This window comes from Notolabrus celidotus, chromosome 16 (genome assembly GCF_009762535.1).
Source record: "Notolabrus celidotus isolate fNotCel1 chromosome 16, fNotCel1.pri, whole genome shotgun sequence".
Lineage (NCBI taxonomy): Eukaryota > Metazoa > Chordata > Actinopteri > Labriformes > Labridae > Notolabrus > Notolabrus celidotus.
In genome coordinates this window covers 17679885-17702604 of record NC_048287.1, presented here as the reverse complement: position 1 = coordinate 17702604, position 22720 = coordinate 17679885, and the positions used below count along the sequence as shown (strand labels likewise).

Sequence of the window (22720 nt, the reverse complement as noted above, 5' to 3'; positions counted from 1 at the left end):
AATGAAGATTAGCTTGTGGCATCATTTCCCATATTCTTTTCCTCGTTTTTGTTGCTTCATGACAAAACACATGCCGAGACAACGTTAGTTGCCCTCGGTGTTTGTTATCTTCTGAAGTCATGTTTGATCACACACGCTTCTTAGAGAAATCATGTCTGTGCGTTCGTTACCTCAACCGTTAAGTGTGGTCTCGCAGTCTTAAGGAATTGTAGTGTCTGTGTCAGGGTTAGAGACTGTGATGTCAATTGGCCAGAACTGTCCCTAAGTCCGTGGTCTAACATGGTTTTTAAGATCTAAAAGTTGTCTAGTGTTTAGCTAGCTTAACATGATGATGTTTCTTGCAAAAACAGTGATGGTTGAAGCTTTTGAAGTTATTTCTTACATTTAGTTATCATTATTTATTTCATTTTTTTGTATTTTGTCTCTTTTTTAGCGTAAAACGACCCATTTCTGTGCATGTGTGTAACAGGCAGATTGATTCAGGAGGAAATGCCACATAGGAGCAGAACCACTTCCTCTGCCTCATAACATGTAGAGTTACGGAACTGCTGACCCAACTCTCTTTTTCTTCCTCTCTCTGCCACCCCCCCTAACCCACTCTCTTTTCTTCCCTGCTCTCTTTCTACCCCCCCCTCTCTCTCTTTCTCTCTCCAGATACTTTGACAGGTTAATGCTCAGCTAGCGTGTCTGGCTTATACACACAAACACACTTGCACTTACACAGCCTGAGGTGGTGTGTAACAGGGGATTTCAAGGGGGACAGCAGGATAGACAGTTTAATCTGAGAGAGAAGGAGGGATGGTGAGAAAGCAGGAGGGAGTGGGAGATTCAGAGGGGTAGAGTGAGCAGGAGAGAGACAGAGGGGGGGAAAGGTTAGGGCCAGGACATGTCAGCGAGAAACAGTGTGGAAGCGGAAGACGGGGAAAACTTTATTACTCTTCCACTCCAGAGAGAAAGGGTGAGTGAGAGGAAGTGAGTTGTCGTGATTTGGGGCAAAACTTTTCACTTTTGTCGACATTTTACTCAGAGTACATCAAAAGACAAGAGTACAGCAGGGCTCAGAGAAGAGTAAGCTCATCCTACTACAAGTTGTAATGCTGTCAGTTGATTCTTTTGGGCCCCAGGAAAGGTGCCAGTGAGGTAATAACTAAATCTGAGCTCATAAACAATGTGGACACTAAGCTTGATGCTGTTACATGTGGGTTTGAGCCAAAAAGAAGCTTAAAGGACAGACAAGAACTTCAAGTTTCAAAATGAAGAAGCTGCTGTTTGAAAAGTGATTGAGTCCCAGAAGATAACCCCGTAGAGGTTTGCTGTGTCTTTCAATGTGTTCCAGCCATCTGTTCAGGGGCCCCCTCGTGGCAGAGGGCCCCTGAACACCAACCTGCTGCATGACAGTTGATGATGGATTCAGTTTTCCCTAACTTTAATGTGTGTGTGTGTGTGTGCAGAACCTTGGGTGTAATCTCAGAGCAGATCTTGTGTGACAGTATACCCACGACAACATGGCTTATGTGTATGCATGTGTGCGTGTTTGTGTGTGTGTGTGTGTGTGTGTGTGTGTGTGTGTGTGTGTGTGTGTGTGTGTGTGTGTGTGTGTGTGTGTACATCATTCCTCGTGCATGTGTGTGTTCATCAGTATTTGTTTGTGCAGATGTGGGTGTTTTGGCTTATCCCAGGTTCTCGTGGGACAGAAGTGATTGACAGCTCTATCCCTGGTTGTCATGGTGATGATGATGGATGTGTTTTTGGTTACCACGGAGACGGCTGTTTAGGCGTTCTATCTGCATGCATAATGTCATTTTAGCATAAAGAGATTGTGTAGCTGACAGAGAGATGCAGAAAGAGATGCATGGAAAAGATGATAAAATACTTTTATGGCTTACTTTGCTACATGTTCCTGCCACATACCCTAAACATAACCTGAAGATTCCCTTTTAAACAGCAAACATAACAGTAGCTGGTGAAGATGTGTAGCCTGCATGCAGATAGAGAGAAGACAGACCGTCAGAGAGACAGGCAGCCAAGTGCTCAAAACAGTACACGTCCTGTGATAAAGATGAAAGGGTCAGCACTGTGGAATTATAGAATTTTAACTACCCTCCACCTGTAGTGCGGAATTTATAACACCTTTATCCGCAGAGTTATCCACAAGTTCGACTTCTTGTACAATGCAAGCACGGGAAAAGATCCGACCCCCCAGTGGGTTCAGAGACATAAGATGTGTTGGAATGAAGATGCCAAAAAAAAGTTACAAGCAGTTCTCAGGGCTCAGCTTTTATGACTCAGTAACAAACAGAGCACTTCTTCTCCTTCCTCTTTTGAATTATTTAAAGTGAGGGATACAGGGATTTAAGTTTTGGTTCCACAGTTGCCACAGTTTTGATAACTGTACAAGCTGCAGTGCTGTCTTTTACAATGTCTCACATACAGCATCAACAACTTTGAAAAATTTAATCTTTAAATCTTTTGTTTTATTATGTTTGTAACAGATGTACATTTATATCCTTATGTTTATTGTTACTGTGCGGTTTTAGCCCTGCACTCGCAGGGGGTGTGCACTACAACTACAGCAATATTGACATGTTGCATTGCCTTAAACTGCCAAGACACTTGCTGTTTTAACCTTGCAGCACTGAATGAGAATAGATTAAATGCCAAACTGCACTCTATGACATGGATTTAGTCATTCATATTCATTTTCCTGTACAACATACATGCTGTATATCATGGCTAACGCACAAACATTTACTCAGACACACTCCCTGAGGAGATACTGCTAGACATGCATGATGTGCTTGTTTAGTGTGGCGTCAGGGCAACCATTTAGACTAAATGGGCATGTGTTCAGTTTCCATGCTATTCAAATACAAACACACCCACAGACGATATGATGTCTATTCACAGAGACTAACACCAACATACAGATGTAAAATTTACCCCTAAAAAACAAAAACGTGCTCATTTGTGGATTTAGTTACTCTCCAAATTATCCTTCTAGCACAAAACACACTTATCTACATAGATTCACACACAGACACATGCACAGTCCCCATTGGGTGTTGGTATGTGTATCAGTAGTCAATATGCATGACTGGCTCATTCACAATGTAGCAGGCAATCAGCCTGTTCACCTTAGCGTGACACAGAGATACACACCCTCTATCGCACACATATTATCTGTCATACAAACACAACTATCTGTGTTTAGGAAACTAAGATGACACATGAACACAATTACACTGCACAATATATTGATGAATCCCAGATTTGTGCTTCAAACGTTCGTACGCACGATTTAAGCACGTATTTGTGTGTACACAGTGTTAGTGAATGAGGCCCAATATTCTGTTGAATGCAATCAGGCTAAGAAGTAACGTATGTTTAACAAAAAAAGTGCAAAGACACCAAATCAGATGTTTAAATGGAAAAAAAATATATTGCTGTATGGAAAAATATATGCATTTCATATTTCATGACAGCAACATGGTCCAGAGGAAGTCTGGATAGAGAATTTGCTGAAAAAGTTATATTACAAATACAAAACAAAACCAACAAACAAAAACATCCTGAAGGAAGTTGGCTGTCAGAAGTAAAGATGGGTATATGTTCACCACTTTGTCAAGGTGAGCAAATAGTTCAACAATAACAGAATAACAGTGTTCCTCAGTAAAATTGCAAAAAAAATTGGGAATTTCATCCTTTACCTTACAAGATGTGATGAAAAGATTCAGAGATTCAACAGAATCTTTGTGCAAATGGGACAGGGCCAAAAAAAATACTAGATGACCAATGTAAATGACTCTGTAGTGGAAATCACTGCACAAGCTCAAAATCACTTATAGAAACCACTGTCTGTGAACACTTTCCATTGTTGCATCCAAAAATGCAGGTTAAAACTGTACCATGCATGGGGTGCCTGTTAAGCTTATTTGATGGAGCTAGTGCTGCATGTTCAGAGACTAAAGTCCTTGTTGCACTGGTATTAGGATTGATTCCCAATTCCTATGTAGAACACACTGCCCCCCCCCCCCCCACACACACACACACACACACACACACACACACACACACATTTTCCTGTCTCTCTCTCTCTCTCTCTCTCTCTCTCTCTCTCTCTCTCTCTCTCTCTCTCTCTCTCTCTCTCTCTCCTTCTCTCTCTCTCTCTCTCTCTCTCTCTCTCTCTCGAGCTGTCTTTCAAAACAGTACCATGAAAAGAGAAAACCATCTACTATAACCAAGACTGAAAACTTCTGGATCCCATGACTCAAAATTTGACATGAAATCATGGAGGCTGTGTCCTCCTTCTAAAGAGGAGAGGGACTATCTGGCGTGTTATCAGTGCAGAGTTCAAACACCAGCATCTGTGATGGTGTGGGGATGCATAAGCGCCTATGATAGGTGGCTTATACATCTTGGAATGCACTATTAATGCTGAATAATATCTTCTTCTTTTGGAGTATCATATCCTACCATCCAGGCAATTACTTTTTTCTGGGAGGACCTTTCATATTTCAGCGAGACAATGCCAAACAACATCCTGCACCTATTACAATAGCATGGCTCTGTTGTAGAGGATATTGTATGATTTATCTTAAGCATAATTTGTTCGTAAATGCCAGTTGTACTCATTAACATGTAGTTCATATGCATGCATTGATCTTTAAGTAATGTGACAATGAAAATTAATTTAGTTCAGAGATAAATGGTATAGCCAAAGCCATATGTTGATACATAACCATAGCACTGTGCTAATTGTAGAGACTGCACTGACTTCAAATGTCTCCTTCTGCTCAATGAGATCCTCAGATACACACCTTGATGCTTTAAAGTCTGGTATGGTACATTTTACTGATGGATTATTTACATTTAGTGGTAGTCAAATGCACAAGATCTATTTACATATACACATCTTTGGTACAACATGCCTGCAAAACATGTATAAGAAGTATGACTCTGCAGCTTCACTCTGTTTAGTGAGCTGTCCAACAGTATCATGGCCTGTTAAGATTCATCACAGATATTGAAATGGATCACACATTGTCCACTTTCAAGGCTTGAAAACTTAAATCCCAGTAGGCGACGCATGTTTTAAACATAGACATGTTGTGAATAAGATATTAGAGGAGTGCTGCATCGCATCCCAGAGGAGCACTTCAATCTTATGAATAATTCAGACACACTAACTCACAGACACTCACAAATGCATGCTTCCCTCCAATAGACATGCACAGATTCACATGCTCAAACAGAGCATATGTGCACACACACATCTCAATACCCTGCAGTTCTGGCATTGATCTGTGAGTATTTAGAACTACTTAAAATGGACCCTTGCTTGAAGAGTGTTGGGTGATTGTTGGAGTGAACAATCGTTGGTGAAAGAAAGAAGTAAGGGATGAGCAGAGCAGGATATAAAGCAGTAAGACAACGACAGATTGCTTGTGTCCAATCCCTTTGCAGTCGTGCATGCAACATTCATGCGAGTTACCACACTGAATAAGAACCAAGGAGGTGACGAGTGGGAGTTAAAATGAAGAAACAAAGTCCTTAAAAAAAGAAAAATGGTAAAACAAGGTGCTTCAGGGAGCAGCTGAAAGAAAGTTTCCAGCACTTTGTTCTCTCTCCTGCCATTAAACATTCAAGAGAGACAGAATGAGACAAAACCACAAGTGAAGAGGAGATGGAAATACTCAGACACTGTTTGGGTATACACATGCAAGGACATATGCACAGGCAGACACACCTATAAGATCACACACACATAATCCTACAGTTTTTCATTATGCATGCTCCTCTTCTTTTTCATTGTTGCACTTTGTTTTTACAACTTTGTTTTATGATGTTACCATGAAACACAATGAAACAATTAGATTGTTCAACTTGAACCGAACAGTTCGAAGGGTTTCTCATCTACATTGATCATATCAATCATTGTAAATTATCGTTGTTAAATTGTACTATCAGTTAATCTTAATTTATCTCTCCTTGTCTCTTTCTGCATCTCATTTTTGTCTCTTACCCCCTCTCTATCTCTGTCTTTGGAGTTGTTTTTTTATCTATATTCATATTTCTCTATCCCTCTCCATATCTCCCCACTGCTCTCCCTAATCCTCTCAATCGCTGTCTTGATCCATCTCTATCCAATATTCATCCATCTTCCCCTCCCATTTCTTTCTTTTTCCATGTCTTTTTCCCTCTCCCTCTCTCTATTTCTCTCTCATTCTGTCCCTGGTGCCACTGTCTCGTCTCCTAATTGGTTTTCTTTGCTTCAAGCCAGTCAGTTCTTCATTAAATCATCTGTCATCATCTGGGTTTGGACTGTCATCCGTCTTTCCCTTAGCTAACATCTCTCTCTCTCTCTCTCTCTCCTCTCTCTCCTCTCTCTCTCTCTCTCTCTCTCTCCTCTCTCTCTCTCTCTCTCTCTCTCTCTCTCTCTTTAGCTCTCTATCTGGCTCTCTCGCCCACCTTCTGTCTCCCACGTCTTTATCAGTAGTCATCAGAATTTTACGACAGCTGGATAATAGATACCACATCTCATATTGTTACCTAATGCATGGTATAGATAGCTCATAGTTGCTTCTGTTTGCAGCGTTGAGTGATGAGGATGGATTGGGATGTTGCTAATGTCTAGCTTCATCATTCATTAGAGGCAGTTTAATCCATCTTTTAAGACCCTCCTTATTCGAACCTTTCATTTTCAACCTTACCTTGTTGACGTTATTGCAAAAATAATGTGGAACGTGTTAAAATAACTCGCTCACATACTGTAGCCCCTCTAAAGAACAGGCTTGTAAATCATTTTAAATATTCAAGTTACAAAGTGGACTTCACTGGAAAAATAATCTAGACAGGATTTCATGTGTCTGTTTATTGCACTCCCTATTCCCATAGGTCAGGTTCAATCATTTTTATTCATGAAGTGCTTTAAAAGCATGTTTATAATATGGCTTTAAAAAGTATCATAAGTACAGATAAAAGCAGAGGCAGGGTAATAACAGACATATCACTAACATCTCTTTGTTTTTTCAGGTGCTCTTATTCTGTTACCTTCTATTTTTCATCAATGAAACACTAATTGAATGTGAGTCTCAAAGTCATCAGAGACACTGCACTTTCCCCCTCCTCTATCTGCTCCTTGTCATTTCTTTCTATCTTTGTTTCTCTTTATCTCGTCTGATCAGTTGTTGTCCTTTCTCCTCCTCCTGTTGTTTTTTATCTGCCAAACATCAATTACTGTCTTTATTGTATGAAAGCTTCTTGAACATTTTGAACACAAATGCATATCACGGCTAAACAGTTTTTTTAAGTTTGCTGTTAGCTATCCATTTACTAGATAATGACGTGTCTGTAATACCAAGGTTAAGAGTAGAGATAATTTGTCAAATAATATATTAATTATAATCTCACTCATAACTGAATGATGAAAGATTACACAATCCCGATATTTTATAATTTCATATAATTATTGATACCTGTTCTGATACCACTACAAAAAACGAACTCATGGGCACTCAGATTTTGATAATTCTTGTATTGGATTACCAACCTGCACACAGTGCTAGCAAAGAAAAGATCACTATGACACACTTGCATATGAACCCTACCGCTAACCCTGATGATGGCTCCCTTTACTTAGTTTCTATGTCTCTGTACCACAGCTACTCTGTCTCTTTTACCTGCACAGCTTCGGGTTTAGAAACTGAAGATCTGTTGCTTCCCTAAAGCTTCTGTTTTTTTCAACTCAATGGTTAGTCGTATGTGAAATTAAACAGTTAAAAGATGTACAAACTCTTTGTCCTTACAACCTTTATCTTTGATCGTGCCAAGTTTTAAATGGGCAATCTCATAGGCAAAAGTCAGATGGTATAGCACGATAAAATATGTTGCAATAACTAGTGGTCGACAGATATCGGGTTTTTTTTACGGCCGATAATTAGTTGTTGTAGTAGTTGTTGTTTTGCATTTGATAAAATACATCGTTTAATAATAATGAACACATTATAAACAAACTTAAATTAACATTTTATTTAAAAAGATGGTGTTGGATCAGTGCAATATTGCTGCAAGGGACCTCCGGATTTCTGTCAATATGAAGCTTTGGAAAGCTCTAACCAAGGTAACGTCATGTGAAACCTAGAGTTGGCACCTTACCCACAATTACACAAAGCTTCTGAGCTCTGCTGATAGAATGCAGGATGGTTAAAATGAACACAGGAGGGGGTCGCTAACATTGCTCAACAGAAGCCACACTGACGAGGCTGCCTGCAGTAATTCAATGCTAATGCCTAAGTATTGATGGAAAGCATAAATAAGGTAATGGATTTACATTGAAGACGTTTGTGTATTTGATCCAACTGCAAACTTTAGCCTGCAGATGTTGATCCATATCTTTCTACATTGATCATGATGGGCTAAATGTCAATTAGATGCAGACTAGCATACTGACCTGACCTCATGGTTCCAGTTGTTTTGTGTTAGGGGTACATTGCATTGACTTCCAGAAGACTGTTATGACTACAGCTTGTCAAAAACTATTTGAAGTGACTATTTTAAGTTTTGTTTCATGAGCATTTTTTTTTAAAGACATCACTGAGACAAGTGGTATTTTGCTATTGAATCCTTTTTGACACTATCTATTACTGCAACGATACTTAGTGACAGTAATCTAATAATTCTCTTCTTAGAAGGACAGATCCTTTTTAAAAGTGTCATCTTTATTTCATTTCCCCCATTTTGTCTGTCCCCCTTGGCCATGCCCTCTTTTATACAACAATTCTCTTACATTCTGTTATTATTCACACTCAGTGAAACTTAAAGGTACACAGCAAATTTTCTATTCTTGAAAACAAGTTTCTCATATCATAGCTTTGTGTTTATCCTCAACACTAAACATACATTGTGATGGTATTCCTCCCTCAGAAAACATCAAAGCTATGTAGATCACTATGTATTTGGTTATAAAATCGAGTTTCCTTTTCTCGACTCTGTCATCCTTTTTTGCTCTCTACTGACTTGTGACGTCCATTGTACAATGTTCATCATCCATGGCAACCTTTTTTAATGGTCACTTCCACACTGATGGAAGCATAGCTGCAAAAACTTTGCCCAATAACTTATATGATTTACGAATACGATTTGAGCTTAAGAGTTGATGCATGTTCAGTTTGATTTACCACCATTATGTGTTAGACATGATTAATTCATCACGTCCTTGGTAAATCTCAGAATGAAGCTCAAATTTGCATGATCACCTATTCTGTTTGGCAGGGACATTTATCATATCACCTGTATGATAAGCCGGTATCATTGTATCCTTGGATATGCTTTAAAAGTAATGGAGGCTGAAAAGGGTACTATGGTTATTTTCTGTCGCTATACTCCTTCAATGATTCATACCTTTGAAACATTGAGTAGTTGACTCAGCCAACAAAGCCACATTTTAATGTATAAAACAAAGACTTGCTCACTTTGTAAGACACCAATCATGTTCAGTACAACATGATATGATTCTATACATGGTACTATGCAGTAAGGTACAATAAAGTACTATAACATACAATATAATTTGATTAGATATGATATGGTACAATAATTTATAGTATGAAAATTACGTACAATACAATACAACTACATTACAGTATAATACAGAATGATCTATACCATGTCATACCTCTCCCTGATCTTCCCTACCTACGCTATAATGTACCGCTATGGCATGCTATACATTACCACACCATACCATACCATTCCTCGCCAAACCATACCATATCATGCCATATCATGCCAAATCATGCCATGCCATACCATACCACATCATATCATACCCTGCCCTCACCTGTACCTGTGCCTTGACTTGATTATGGTACTGCACAGTACTAGACCATACCGCACGGCACCAAAGCATGTGACACTGCACTGCATCATACAGCACCATGCCATACCCTATGTACCATACCATACCATACCATACCATACCATACCATACCATGCCATACCATACCATACCATACCATACCATACCATACCATACCATACCATGCCATACCATACCATACCATACCATACCATACCATGCCATGCCACACCATGCCATACCCTTCCCTGACCTGTATACCTGTTCCTTGATATACCTGTACACCATACCGCACTGCATCTACACTTGAGTTTATAAGTTATTCATAAATAGTACTAGGTTATTAATACATATTTCCAAATAGTTGAGCTTATGATATACAGTTGTGCTCATAAGTTTACATACCCTGGCAGAATTTGTGATTTTTTTTGGCCATTTTTCAGAGCATATGAAAGATAAGAGAAAAACTTTTTTTTCACTCATGGTTAGTGGTTGGGTGAAGCAAAATTTTTATCAAACTGTGTTCACTCTTTTTATATCATAAAGAAAACAAAAACTACCCAAGAAACCATAAATTCTGCCAGGGTATGTAAACTTATGAGCACAACTGTATGCTTATATTGTTTCCAGTTATGTACCTATCAAAAACGAATGCAGTCTGATGTTTATTCTTTTAATGTATTTCACAGATACATACCCCTGGTTTAGTTTAGTGTACCAAATAAACTGCCAACTGACCATAGTCATGAAAAATGATTTGTGTGCTAGTGTAGGTTTACAGTGTTCATCACATGCTCCTATAGGCCCAACATAAAATAGACTGATTGGGAGCAAAGAAAAGCAGGAGCTGAGATGAAAGGAAAGTCTAGCTGGAGAGAAAAGAGACAAGTTAAATGTATTTTGTCAGGGCTGTGATGTGTTAAACTCTTCGAATGCAGCATCTGTTTAATATGTCAGGGATGACATTTAACTCTTACCAATACCCAGGGTCTCTCTCTCTCTTCTCCACCCACACACTTTGCACATGTATGCAAGTGTGAGAACATATAGAGTAGATAGGCAGACACAAACACAAATCCAGGGGCAGACAGGTTACCACACAAGCACAGTGTCAAACATGGACACATAGACAAACACATCACCCTCAGGGTCTGAAGGAGAAAGAAAGAGTGAATGAATGAGAGAAGTACTTATAAATAACAACTTCAGGAGTTTGTTTTTTTTAATCTTAGGAAACGTGGTCTAATGACCAGGTGAGAAAAGAGAGACAATGCACTAATTAATGGCAGGCAGGCAGGCAGACAGACAGACAGACAGACAGACAGACAGACAGACAGACAGACAGACAGACAGACAGACAGACAGACAGACAGACAGACAGACAGACAGACAGACAGACAGACAGACAGACAGACAGACAGACAGACAGACAGACAGACCGACCGACCGACCGACCGAGTTTTTCTGTTCTCTGTACCTTCTTTTTATGTTTACTCTTGGCTTGCTTTATTGTGTCTCTCTTTCCTTCTCCCTTTGGTTTGTCTTCTGGTTTAACATGAATGTTTTCTCCGGCAGCCTTCATCTTATTGCATGCTGTACTCAGATTCTTAGTGTTTTGTCAACAGTGCGTGTTAGCCACAGGATTTGTACTGCTCAAGTGTCCCTAAGCAGAAGACGTTGCTCTCAAGAACAATGAAACAAACTGCTGTGGTTTGAACTGTTAAATTATACAATTATGTCTTGTTGGGTCATTTTACAAAGTTGTATAACATAAATGTAGTATTTTCCTGCATTTTTCTATAGTAAGGTTATGTGAAATTAAGGACTAGTTGTGTTCTCACTGTAGATAATGCGCATTAGATTTAAACGCAACTAACGTCACATCTCTTTCCACAAAGCAGTTTGAAAAACGAACTCTGTGCGTAAGCAATGGACGGACATAATGCCCCAATCTGGACTAACTTCCGCAGGGGTCAAATGATATCACTAATGCAGTATAATGACAGTCCAATTTGTTCTCACTATATCTGTTACCAGCAATCTAAAGTTAAAGAGGGTCACACAGCTACTGTAAGAATAGTAATCATGATAGCAATCTATCTATCAATCAGTGCCCCCTCTCTTAATGCCTCCGTCTGTTGAACCACTGTTAGATCACTCTTTAGCCCTAATTGGTCTAAATGTTGCGCTGTTAGTTGACTGGCAGACAGCATCTGTTCTTTGATTTGTGGACAGATGGTGGGAGGAGCTGAAGGTCAGCAGGGTGACTAGTTGCGATTGGGTGTGTGTGTGCGCGCACCATAAACTCTATGACTGATCATCTAAAAAGCGACGCTGGCAAACAGAGGGCAACAACCAATATGTTTGTAACAAGGTTTAAATGACTGATCGCAAAATACGACAGCAGTGTATGAGGGACAGGAGAGAAATGGGAATTCAAAAACAGAAGACTGGATTTGAAGTTAGTGAAGTTACAAAGGCGACAACACAAACAAGTCATGCAAAGTTGAATGTTGGTGTTTGCTTTAAATCATCAGCAAAATGTGGCAGAAGAGCTTGAAAGACACTAAACAGTGAATAACTGAGTGCCAGAGGGATCAGTAGACTGCTGTTGCTAGATGAAGTTTGCAAACAGTGACAGCGTAAAGTTAAGCAAAACCGAAGCTTGCAAGTAAACACAGAAATTAGAATAATACTATTCAAAAGTTTCAAAAAGTGCCTCTGAAAACATGTCCATCATTGCTCCTTCAGAGCCGGTCTCTTTAATGGTGTTGCACAAAGACACATTCAAAGTGTGACAAGACTAAACCCTGCTCATGTCAAAAAGTGAACTCATCTATCACAATTTATTTTGCATCCAGATGAGTTCACTTAACAGACCAGTTGTCCACTGCATGGTCAAGGAACTGCCAAGGAACATGTTGCTGTTTTAAAAGACCAGATGGAGCAATCACAGATTTATTTTAACATGGTATTCAAGACACAATACTATGTTAACTTAAAGTAGTTTCCTGAACAGCTAGGTCGGGTTAGAGTACCTGTCTGCTCACATTGCAGTCTTTGTGTTATTAATCCTGTGAAATATCAGACACAGAATGAAGAGCCACATTTTTTATGTCCAGTTGTAATCACCACGTCTGCTTATGTTAGAGGGAGGTGACCTTTGAGGATAATTCAACTCTCAGTAAAAAAAACCTTGTGAACTAACTTCCCCAGCTGGACATCCCTGGAGTCTCCAGCTGGCGACTTATTCTCACCCAGCTGGTAGTTGTGATCACTGCTGGAAACTGTACTTCAGGTGAACTTGTGTTTTATTTGCACTTCAGTGAACTGGCTACTCTTGAAGAACAGTCCAATTTCCTTCTTCACACAAAGCAGGGCCGTGGCATCATTAAAGGCAAACAGAGGCAATGCTTCTTATATGGGAGAATTAATCGCAAATCGGCAGACTAATTAAAAGCAACACAGGCCATTATACAGTAAAAGAAAGAGCATCTGAAAAAGTATTTTATCTAACACGACATGTTGGAATCCAAACTGACCTGAATTCAGGACAGAGTTTGCCTCCAAGTACATCCAACAAAATGCATTATTAGGGGTTAAGTAATAAATGTCTATATGTGTTATATGAGATGGAGCCACTCATGACTGAGGCCAGTCGTGTGACTTTGCCACAGTGCCAGGAGTAGGGATGGTTACCTTTCACATTTGAACTGATACGGTACAGATACCTGGTACCTGGGAATCAGTACCGGTACTCAACGGTACCAATTTTCAGTACTTTTGTGTGTTTATGTGGTAATAAATGTTAATTTGTTTAATAATAAAATCTAATTTTTTTAAAATTTAACATATTTATTGAATTTAACATGAAAGAAACAGAAACAGCATTATATAGGTGATTACATATATTAGCCGACACATGCTTGTGGTGTCTAATTGCTCTTTCAGGAGTTTATCAATGAACACACGTGAATCCCTGCGAACGGGAAAAAGTCAGTTCTCCGTCTCTTTATAATAACAGGACACACAACTTACTTGTTGGGCATTCACGCACACAAGAACGGTTATAAACTGGGAAGGTAGTCGGAGAAAGAGAGTCCGTCTCAACTTAATCCACCTGCAGCTCTGCCTCACAGTGAGTGCGCGCGCCTGTCAGCTGTAGGCTCCGTTTGGCGAGCTCCCACACAGGTGCAGAGAGCAGAGACGTCAACTCGATCAGTCTCAAACTTTATTACAGGGCGAAAGTATAGAAAATCGCCGACTCTTCCACTCCCTCACAGTCACAAGGATGCGTTTAGGTACCGAAACATGGTACCGTTTGATTTTATGTGAATCGGTACTTGGTAGGAATTTGGTCGGTACCTATAAAAGTACAGAATTCGGTACCCATCCCTAGCCAGGAGGATGACAGATTGAGTGATACGGTGAAGAAATTTGCACAAAGGTACAAGTTAACCGACAACTGAGGCAACATTAAGATTATTTTTTGTAGCAAATGGTTATCACTGCACCAGAGACATTAAACAACTGTCAAAGAGCCAAGGAATGTGATGCCTCAGAGTGTAATGTCTGAATATCGTGTACCCAGAAAGATTGTCTTAAAAAGCTTTGGAAGTATGGATAGAGGGCATGCTCAATACCTGACCCATCATCCATCCAATAGACCGCAGACACTACTTTCCTCCAATATACAATGTTGTTTTGAAATCTCTATCAAACCATGTAAGGCCACCTCACAGCAAGGATCATGTGACCCCGACGACCCATATACGACCAATGACGTTCACAACTCTACTGACGACCCTATGTAACTACCATTAGCAAAACAATAACTTAAAAGAAAAACAACTGAACTGAAGAAACCTTTTGGAGGAGAGTTGAGACGTCTTCAAGAATTTCCACCAAGTCCAGTTGCCTTTTCTGATCAAGCTTTGAATAGACCCACAGGTCATTTTAAATTCTCAAGAATTAAAATACAAGTACCATAAGAAGTTAATTAACCCGTGAACAGATTTTAATCCATTCAAACAATAAAACCTTAAAGATGATCATTGAGTTTGTTTTAACATTATTGGTAATCAAAATAGTTTCTTTACAAAGGAAGACTTGGTCTTTAACTGAAGGTTAGCTTTCAAAAGATGGGGGTCATCTTATGTATGAGTCAAAGTTGTGTTACTGTTGTTTAATGACAGTTTATAAATTACCCTTCTTTTGATAAAGAGGTTTGAGTAACTGTCTCTTTAAGATAGAGTTGTGTGTTGCACACAGACAGCGGGTGGTGTCAGTGGAGGCTCGACTAGTTGTGGAGTTGCACCGTTTTTTTACAGTGTCGTGTCGTATTGTCTTTTAGTATGGAATCCAACATCATCTAAAAATACTTGGTTTTGTAACACTTGAATAACACTGGAATAAAGTTGTTTGTTTTTTTACACTCTACAGCAGCTTTGGATTGGATGATTGCACTGGATACGTCAGGGAGACAGGTGTAAACCATGACTACCAACTAGCTTGCAGTTTTGTCAGCTACACCTTATGATCAACTCAAACCAGCTCTAATCCTCAGCCTGTTTTGAAGTGGATTTTGAAGGCATTGGCTAGTGTGTGTATTGATTGCTGATAGGGCCATCACATTAAAAACCACTTCCATGTGTCAGTGCAAAGGGCGGTTAATTCAGTTTAATCAGATTGCCTGAGTGAAAATTGCATTTGTCTGTTTTGTCACTCTGCATTTTTCCCCCTTGCATTGCTTTTATGCACTTTGGTACTGGACTTCATCCAAAAGCAAAGAACTTTGCTCACAATTACACCAATTCAATCTCTAGTTTTAGTAATCTGATGGAGCGGCATGTAAGAGCTTGCTCTTCTACACCCAAATTGATAACTCCATGCTTCATGCATTCTGACATGACAGGATGTAAACAGTGACATACAGAGCACAGGTCAAAATGCATCCTTTGTGCATTCAGACAGCACAGCACACGTTGAAGCCGAGCAGAGGAACCTCAACAAGTAATCAGTAACTCCTCCAACTATGAGGGAATTTACTAAAAATAAACCGATGCTACACCATTTGTGTGCATATGTTGAAGAGGCTTTCTCCTGTCTGTTCACTCATTCATGACAGGTAAACTGAGGTATTAAATGTACGCAGGGAGTGATGAGAGAGTGAGAGAGAGAGAGAGACTCATCACTATATATATTCAGCTTTACAGCATATGGGGGGCAAGAGGTTGATGGATTGGTGGGTGGATGTAGATAAGGGTGCAGAAGGGATGGATGGATACAGCCTGAAGACAGAGCAGAGGAGAGGATGATGTAGATGGCCCATAATCCTTAGAGGCTGACAGCACACTGGGTCTTCTGTGATTGAAGTGTGTGTGTGTGTGTGTGTGTGTGTGTGTGTGTGTGTGTGTGTGTGTGTGTGTGTGTGTGTGTGTGTGTGTGTGTGTGTGTGTGTGTGTGTGTGTGGGACTGTGCCTGTGTGTACGAACCCTGATAGTGATAGTGATCTGCCTATCAAAGTGATGCAGGAAAGGAACGGAGTTATGGGACAGAAAGAAGGAAGAGGAGGAAGAAATGGCGAGCGGAAAAGAGGAGAGAGAACGAGATGAGGCCAGAAAAGCCATTAAACAGAAAATCAATCAACAGAAAGAGAGAGGGAGGGATGGATGAAGAGGAGAGGGGGACATGGGTGAAATGCAGAGAGACTAAGATCTTACAGGAAGACACAGTGAGACAGAGACGGATAAAGAGGGAATCCTCAGATGACTGTGATATTGATGACAGCACAGTGGGGAAGGGGGGATGAACGGATGGGAGAGAGGGAGGCTAAGAAGGAGTGATCAAAGCACCCCAGGCCATGAGAGAGACAGAGCAAGACAGGGTGAAAAGGAGGGGAGATAGATAAATGAGGAAGGAGAGGCAGGAAGGATGGGTGAGGAAGAGATTTGCTGTTTTACTTTGAAAATAATCCTAATTCAGAAAGAAAAGAGGAACACTGCAGCAAGCAGAGACCAGCAGGGAAGAAAAGAGACGTAACGCTACAACAACAGCCCAAAGGAGAGCAAGAGGAACCGGAAGGCAAAAAAAAAAAAAAAAAAGTGCAACACTAGCTCGCTGATGTGATAACAAACGAAGGCAACATGGCCAACACTGCTTCTCTCTTTCACTCTCTCATCCTCTCACACACTGAGGTGCACTCAAACTCACTGCTTCGCACACTTTCCCTCCTCCTGTGGGTCAGTCACTGGGGCACGAGCATGAGTTCAGCCTCCCCAGGTTGCCTGCTGGAGTAAAAGCAGCGAAGAGAGCACAGCAGAGCAGTGCAGCCAGACAGCAAAAAAAACAAACTAACCTACCTTAAGATTTACTCTTGTTTGCACGCATGAAGGAATATGAGCAAACACAGGTGCACTGTGTTGACTCACTGTGGGATTTACAATACTAGCAAACATCTGACTTTGAAAACACACCGTATATTAGGAGCAGGTATGAGCGTCATTAATGCTTCCGATCGACGCAAAGAAACATGAGACAAAGCTTGAAACCAAAATGTACTTCTACCTTTTATGATTATTTAATTAAGCCAATGAAAATAGCTTGAGGATGAACCTTGCAGACCAGGGTTTTCAGCAAGTGTATCTTATTATGATTTAAACTCTGTATAATAATTTGTCTTCTATTCATGCAGTGTATGTGGTTGCAGTGACATAAGTGCTCCTTAGTTCTCAGCTACAAATTAATTTAAATGCTTATTGGATTTAAAGACTCAAAATATAAGCTGATTATATTTGTATTGGTTCATGTCTATTCTTTGACTTCAAGTGGAATAGTCCAAAATGAGAACATCATTTCATTAATCAACTGCACTGAAAGACTTGCACCGGGGTGCAAGCTACTCTTACCGGGGGAAGCATTCTTCTCATGTGCAGTGGCTGTAACAGGTGGTCCTATCTGTGGCACTTTGCTGCATGTTATCCTCTCACTCTCTTCCCAGTTTCCTGCTCTATCCACTGGCCTATCCTCTACATAGAGACATCAAAAGCCCCAACACAACAATCTAAAACAAACGTACACCACTTCATTGTTATCACTTCAAAATAAAACAATTTGAAGCAAACCGTAGTTCACTGTTAACTAATTACAATGTTTTGATATTACCTTATTTCGTTGGTCGCACACTGTAGCTATGAGGAAAGGAAAGGCAAGAAGTGTTAGGACCAGAAGATGATGCGAGTTAGACACAGTAATATTTAACATTGTCACGCAGATGTCCCATCATGATTGATGGAGCAGGAAGGAGGTGAGCAGCATCCAGAATTAGCAGGTGCAACATGCAGAGCTGACTGGCTCCATGTCTGAGTCGCGGGCATTTAACAGAAGGTAATCAGTGTTGGCCATAGGTATGTGGACTCCTCACCCTCCCCATCCGAACATCCAACAAATGTCACTTTTATTACAGCAGCTGCTCCTGAAGCAGCCTCGGCACATGCCTGCCGTTACCAAACGACACACAACAGAATTACAGACGAGCCTAATTGCATCATGTGTCATCTGAAATTATCACATGGGAATCTCACATTGCTCGCAAAATTGCTCCACATTTACATCCTGGCACAGGTTGTCTTATTGAAAGGTTTGATAAAAATTGTCTTTTTATGTTCTATAAAGAGCAGTAACAGATTTTGAGTGACAACAAGCCAGCACATTAAGCCTGCAGGGCCTTAATGCTACAACATCATAATGTCAAATTCAACAAAGGTCCGGTGCACATTAGAGCTGCTCACTTGTTTGGTAATCTCTTTACTTTACAAGTTAATTTCCTGCTCTTTAAAAGGAGCCACACATCAGTGCACCTTGAGGCCTTTCCCCATGTCAGTCAAGTGTCAGCATCACATCAATAGTCTGGCGTGTGGAGGTGTGAGTAAGCGCGCGAGAGCCTGTGTGTGTACATATCTGTGTGTATGTGTGCAGAGCGGGTGTCCACCCGTGCTCATAGACGTCCTGTTGTCATGATAAACCTGTGACAGCTGTCATCCTGGAAGCCGCTCTCTCCCTCTCTCTCCCCCACAATGGACACACACACACACACACACACACACACACACACACACACACACATATACATACAGTGACACACATACATACACACAGACTTCTGCATCATTGCTCACCTGCGTATGTGACAGGATCTCAAAAGGTCTTCGTGGCAGTGTGGGGTCATCTACACAAATCTCGTCAACTGTCTCGATGCAGAATAGATGTCTGTATGGATAAAGGAGCGGTCTGTCTGTCTTTCAGTGCCTGCCTGTCTCTCTCAGTCTGTCTGCCTGTGTGTCTGACTGATAATGATGAAAGTAATGCATTTCTGTAATCTAATATTCAATACATCAGCACCTGAAGTTTGGTACAATGCACTTCTTACCACCAGCTTGTGTCAATATGTTTTGACACAAGCACTATTACTAATAAGAAACACATCATGAGTAAAGTGCATTGATCCTGACTTCACACTCTGGTCTATTGAAAAGGCTCAGTCTATCTTATGATTCCTTTCAAACCACTTCTTTTGTTTCATCTTGTCTCCCCTCTGATAGAGTACCAACTCTTTCAATCCCCTTTCTATATTTTTGTTTCTGTTTGTATCTGTTTGTTCCTATCTATTTATGTTCCCCTGTTATCCTCTGTGTATTTCCTGTCTCTACTCAGTAAACTCTGTTCCGTCCAGTTTTTAATATCCTTTCTTACCAATGTTTCTATTCATTTCTATTGGTTATCATGTGTTGCCCAGTGTCAGTCTTGGACCACAGTTTTTCTCTTTCCCCCTCCTGTGGGTGGAGTCTGGCTTGGTCCCCCCTCCCTTGGTATCTCTGTCATCTGTACATGCATCCCCCCAAAAGGCAGCAGCGCCTGGATGAGCCCAAAGGATGTGCATGTGTACCTGACAGCGCCTGTCTACGCTCTTACAAAGGATGTGCTTTTTTTTCAGCTTATCAGTGAGTGCAGTTTAAGGACAACACACACATCTGGTGCTTCTCTGTCTTCTCTAAATGCTGATGATATCAACATGTGACATGTTGAAGAGTGAAATAAATCACGTGTTGTTCTAAATTGCACTCACTGGGGGGTTGGAAAACGCATGTCTGCTGTAAGAGTGTGTTACATACAGTATTGCCTCTTTTATGTATTACTATAAATTATACAGGTATAATTTATACCATGGTTACAGTTGAACGTTCACACTCTCTGACAAAAAGATTCAACATTGTGTCTTGTATCACTGGAACACTGGATAATTGTCCGGGCTCAGTTTTCTTTAAAGAAATACATTCCATAGTGTTAACACAAGCATTCAGATGCATTTATCAAATTTGGCCAAAAATAAATCCAAGATATAACCTGATTTTATGAGAAAGCACATTGAGCACAGATCTACTTAATAACTAGCTACTCAACCAATGTCCCAGTGATACCACAAGGTCCAATGATGTCTTTTTTTCTCACTGAGTGTATCTGTATAAATTATATGTGTATAATTTATGCCGTGTGCACAGCGCAATCCATGTGTCTTTATCTGTTATACAGTAATCAGTACTACTATCAATTACTACCAATTAGATGTGATTGACAATTTAACAAAATTAGGCAAATCTATCATCACATCTGGTCCACATGTTTAGAAACTAATTGAGAATGAATTGATTGCCTGAAAAACTAAAAGCAGCCAATTGGGAAACAGTCTAGCCAAGAGTTCCTTGGTGGTGATTGGAGGAGACGAGAGCGGTGCTCTGTGATTTGAGGAAAGCAACAAATTAACTTCTTATTGGAGGAGAGGACAGCAGATCTGAGTGTGACAGGAACTGCAGCTTAACCCTTAAATCCCTCTCCAGATTTTAACTGGTTACAAGAGGATAGGAGAGAGTCCACATAAGGACTGTTTTTATATCACCATTTATACGCTATTAGCTATTTTTCAAATCTGCTTCATACCTGAAGTGTAAGAGTTCCATATTGACATGATACAGTTTGATATTATTCCTTGTGTCATGAGAAAGTCATTCATTTCTAACATTCAAACCACAAAATAACATCAGGACTTGAGAAGAAAGAGAATTTGTGTTATACACTTAATTAAGGTAACTGAGAATAAAAGGGAGAGAGGTGGGGAGTTGGGCTGGCTTACGTCTGATCTACCTGTGGTTGAGAAAGTAATGCCAGTTCCTCTGAGTTCTAAAGTACTAATTGGCAAAATAAACTGAGTGACATTTGTTAGATTACTGCCCCTTTCTCTATTAGCCATCAAAGAAATCTAATTGATCCAAAAAGCAGGAGATCAAAGTTAAAGTTAAAGAAAGTCCGCCCCTCGGTCCCTCCTCCTCTCCCTAACCCAGGTTTTCTATTTGTCACTCTGATTTGATTGACAGCTGAGGACACATGTGGGGGCACTGTGAGGGGCGGCAGTGGGGTGGTGACCAGTCCCGGTTACCCCGGCAACTATGGTAACCAGGCCGACTGTACTTGGATCCTATTGGCCGAACCTGGAGACACCATCTCTGTCATCTTTACAGACTTCCAGACCGAGGAGAAGTACGACTTTCTAGAAGTGGAGGGATCTGAACCACCAACCATTTGGTGAGTCACTTCATGCATTTGTTTATTTGTCCATACATTTGTGCATGTTTGTGGAGTGCTGAGACACATGGTAAAGTGGAGATGAGAGAGTCAAGGTGTAGTCTTAAATTTCAAAAGTGTAAAGGATATATTATCGTGAGCAAAAGAAGTACAATTAGCCAGGTGGTAAAAATGAAAAACATTATTTTACAACAGAAATCAGAGATTACATATCAAGGTTTGTGTGATTATTCATTATCCATAGCACAAATCCAAGAGCAGGTTCAGGTTATTAGATGTAAGAATGTGCAGAAAAATAAAACTTAAAACAGTGGGAACACTGTGGTAAGCAGAATAATTGAAGTACAACCGAGCCCCAGTGAACTGTGGTGGTTGAGACCAGGTCCTAATCCATACCTTGTGAAAAAAAAGAGAGGAAAGGATTCAGTTGACATCTTTGACCTGGCATTTCTGTGAAGACGGTGCAGTCACATAACTGCTGAGTTTATGGAACAATTTAACCACACTTGGAGCACAGTAATAAAAAGTTAGAAGAGGTGATAAAACCAAGTTAGGGCTCAAGTAAGAACAGGTAATAAAATGAAAGCGTTATTACAGATATAAAGCACACTTTTTATCTCTTGTCCTTGAAGCAATCTTGCCATTGAAAATAAATAAATAAATAAATAGAATCAAAGTATGATAGGTGTCTGTGTGTGTGTGACCATGTGATCATGTGCAATTGCTTTGCATGGGCTTGTTTTTTTATACAGCTAAACTAAGTGGTGTGTGTTTGTTGAAATCCTCTCAGCTCCTCTGTGCTTTTATTTTCTCATGTGCTTTCAGTGGGTTCACTCATCACAATATTTTACTGCTCTGGCTGTTCATTGATTGTTAGTAAATTGGAGTATTGATCAAACATTGCTGTTGCTGTAACCAATTTGTATCTAATCATGGTTAGGGATATTAGTGTGTGTGCGTGTGTGATTGGTGTGGAAGTGATAATGTCCGGGCGGCTGCATACTGAAAAGTGTTTCAACGTACACGTGCACACCACATTGAATCCTGTCTTTGTGTGTGTGTGCATTGACTCCTTGTTATGCAGAATAAGCCCCAAACACTGGTTAAAACAAAAAACATGAAAGAAAACACAGTAACCATTAACTTCTCATTTATATCTCTTGCTAGTAAATGAGAATACTAGTCTGGTCACATTTTATCACAGCACATTTTATTAGCATTACACTTACT

General features: G+C 40.2%; 1 protein-coding gene across 1 annotated transcript in view; it reads left to right on the top strand.

Moving 5' to 3' along the window:
• Nucleotides 1–22720, top strand: part of LOC117828050 (CUB and sushi domain-containing protein 3-like) — a 293307-nt gene that overhangs the window by 110014 nt on the left and 160573 nt on the right. The window contains exon 5 of the mRNA XM_034705024.1: nucleotides 21283–21490. Coding sequence (XP_034560915.1) covers nucleotides 21283–21490 — 208 coding nt within the window. The remainder of the gene's footprint in view (nucleotides 1–21282; nucleotides 21491–22720) is intronic.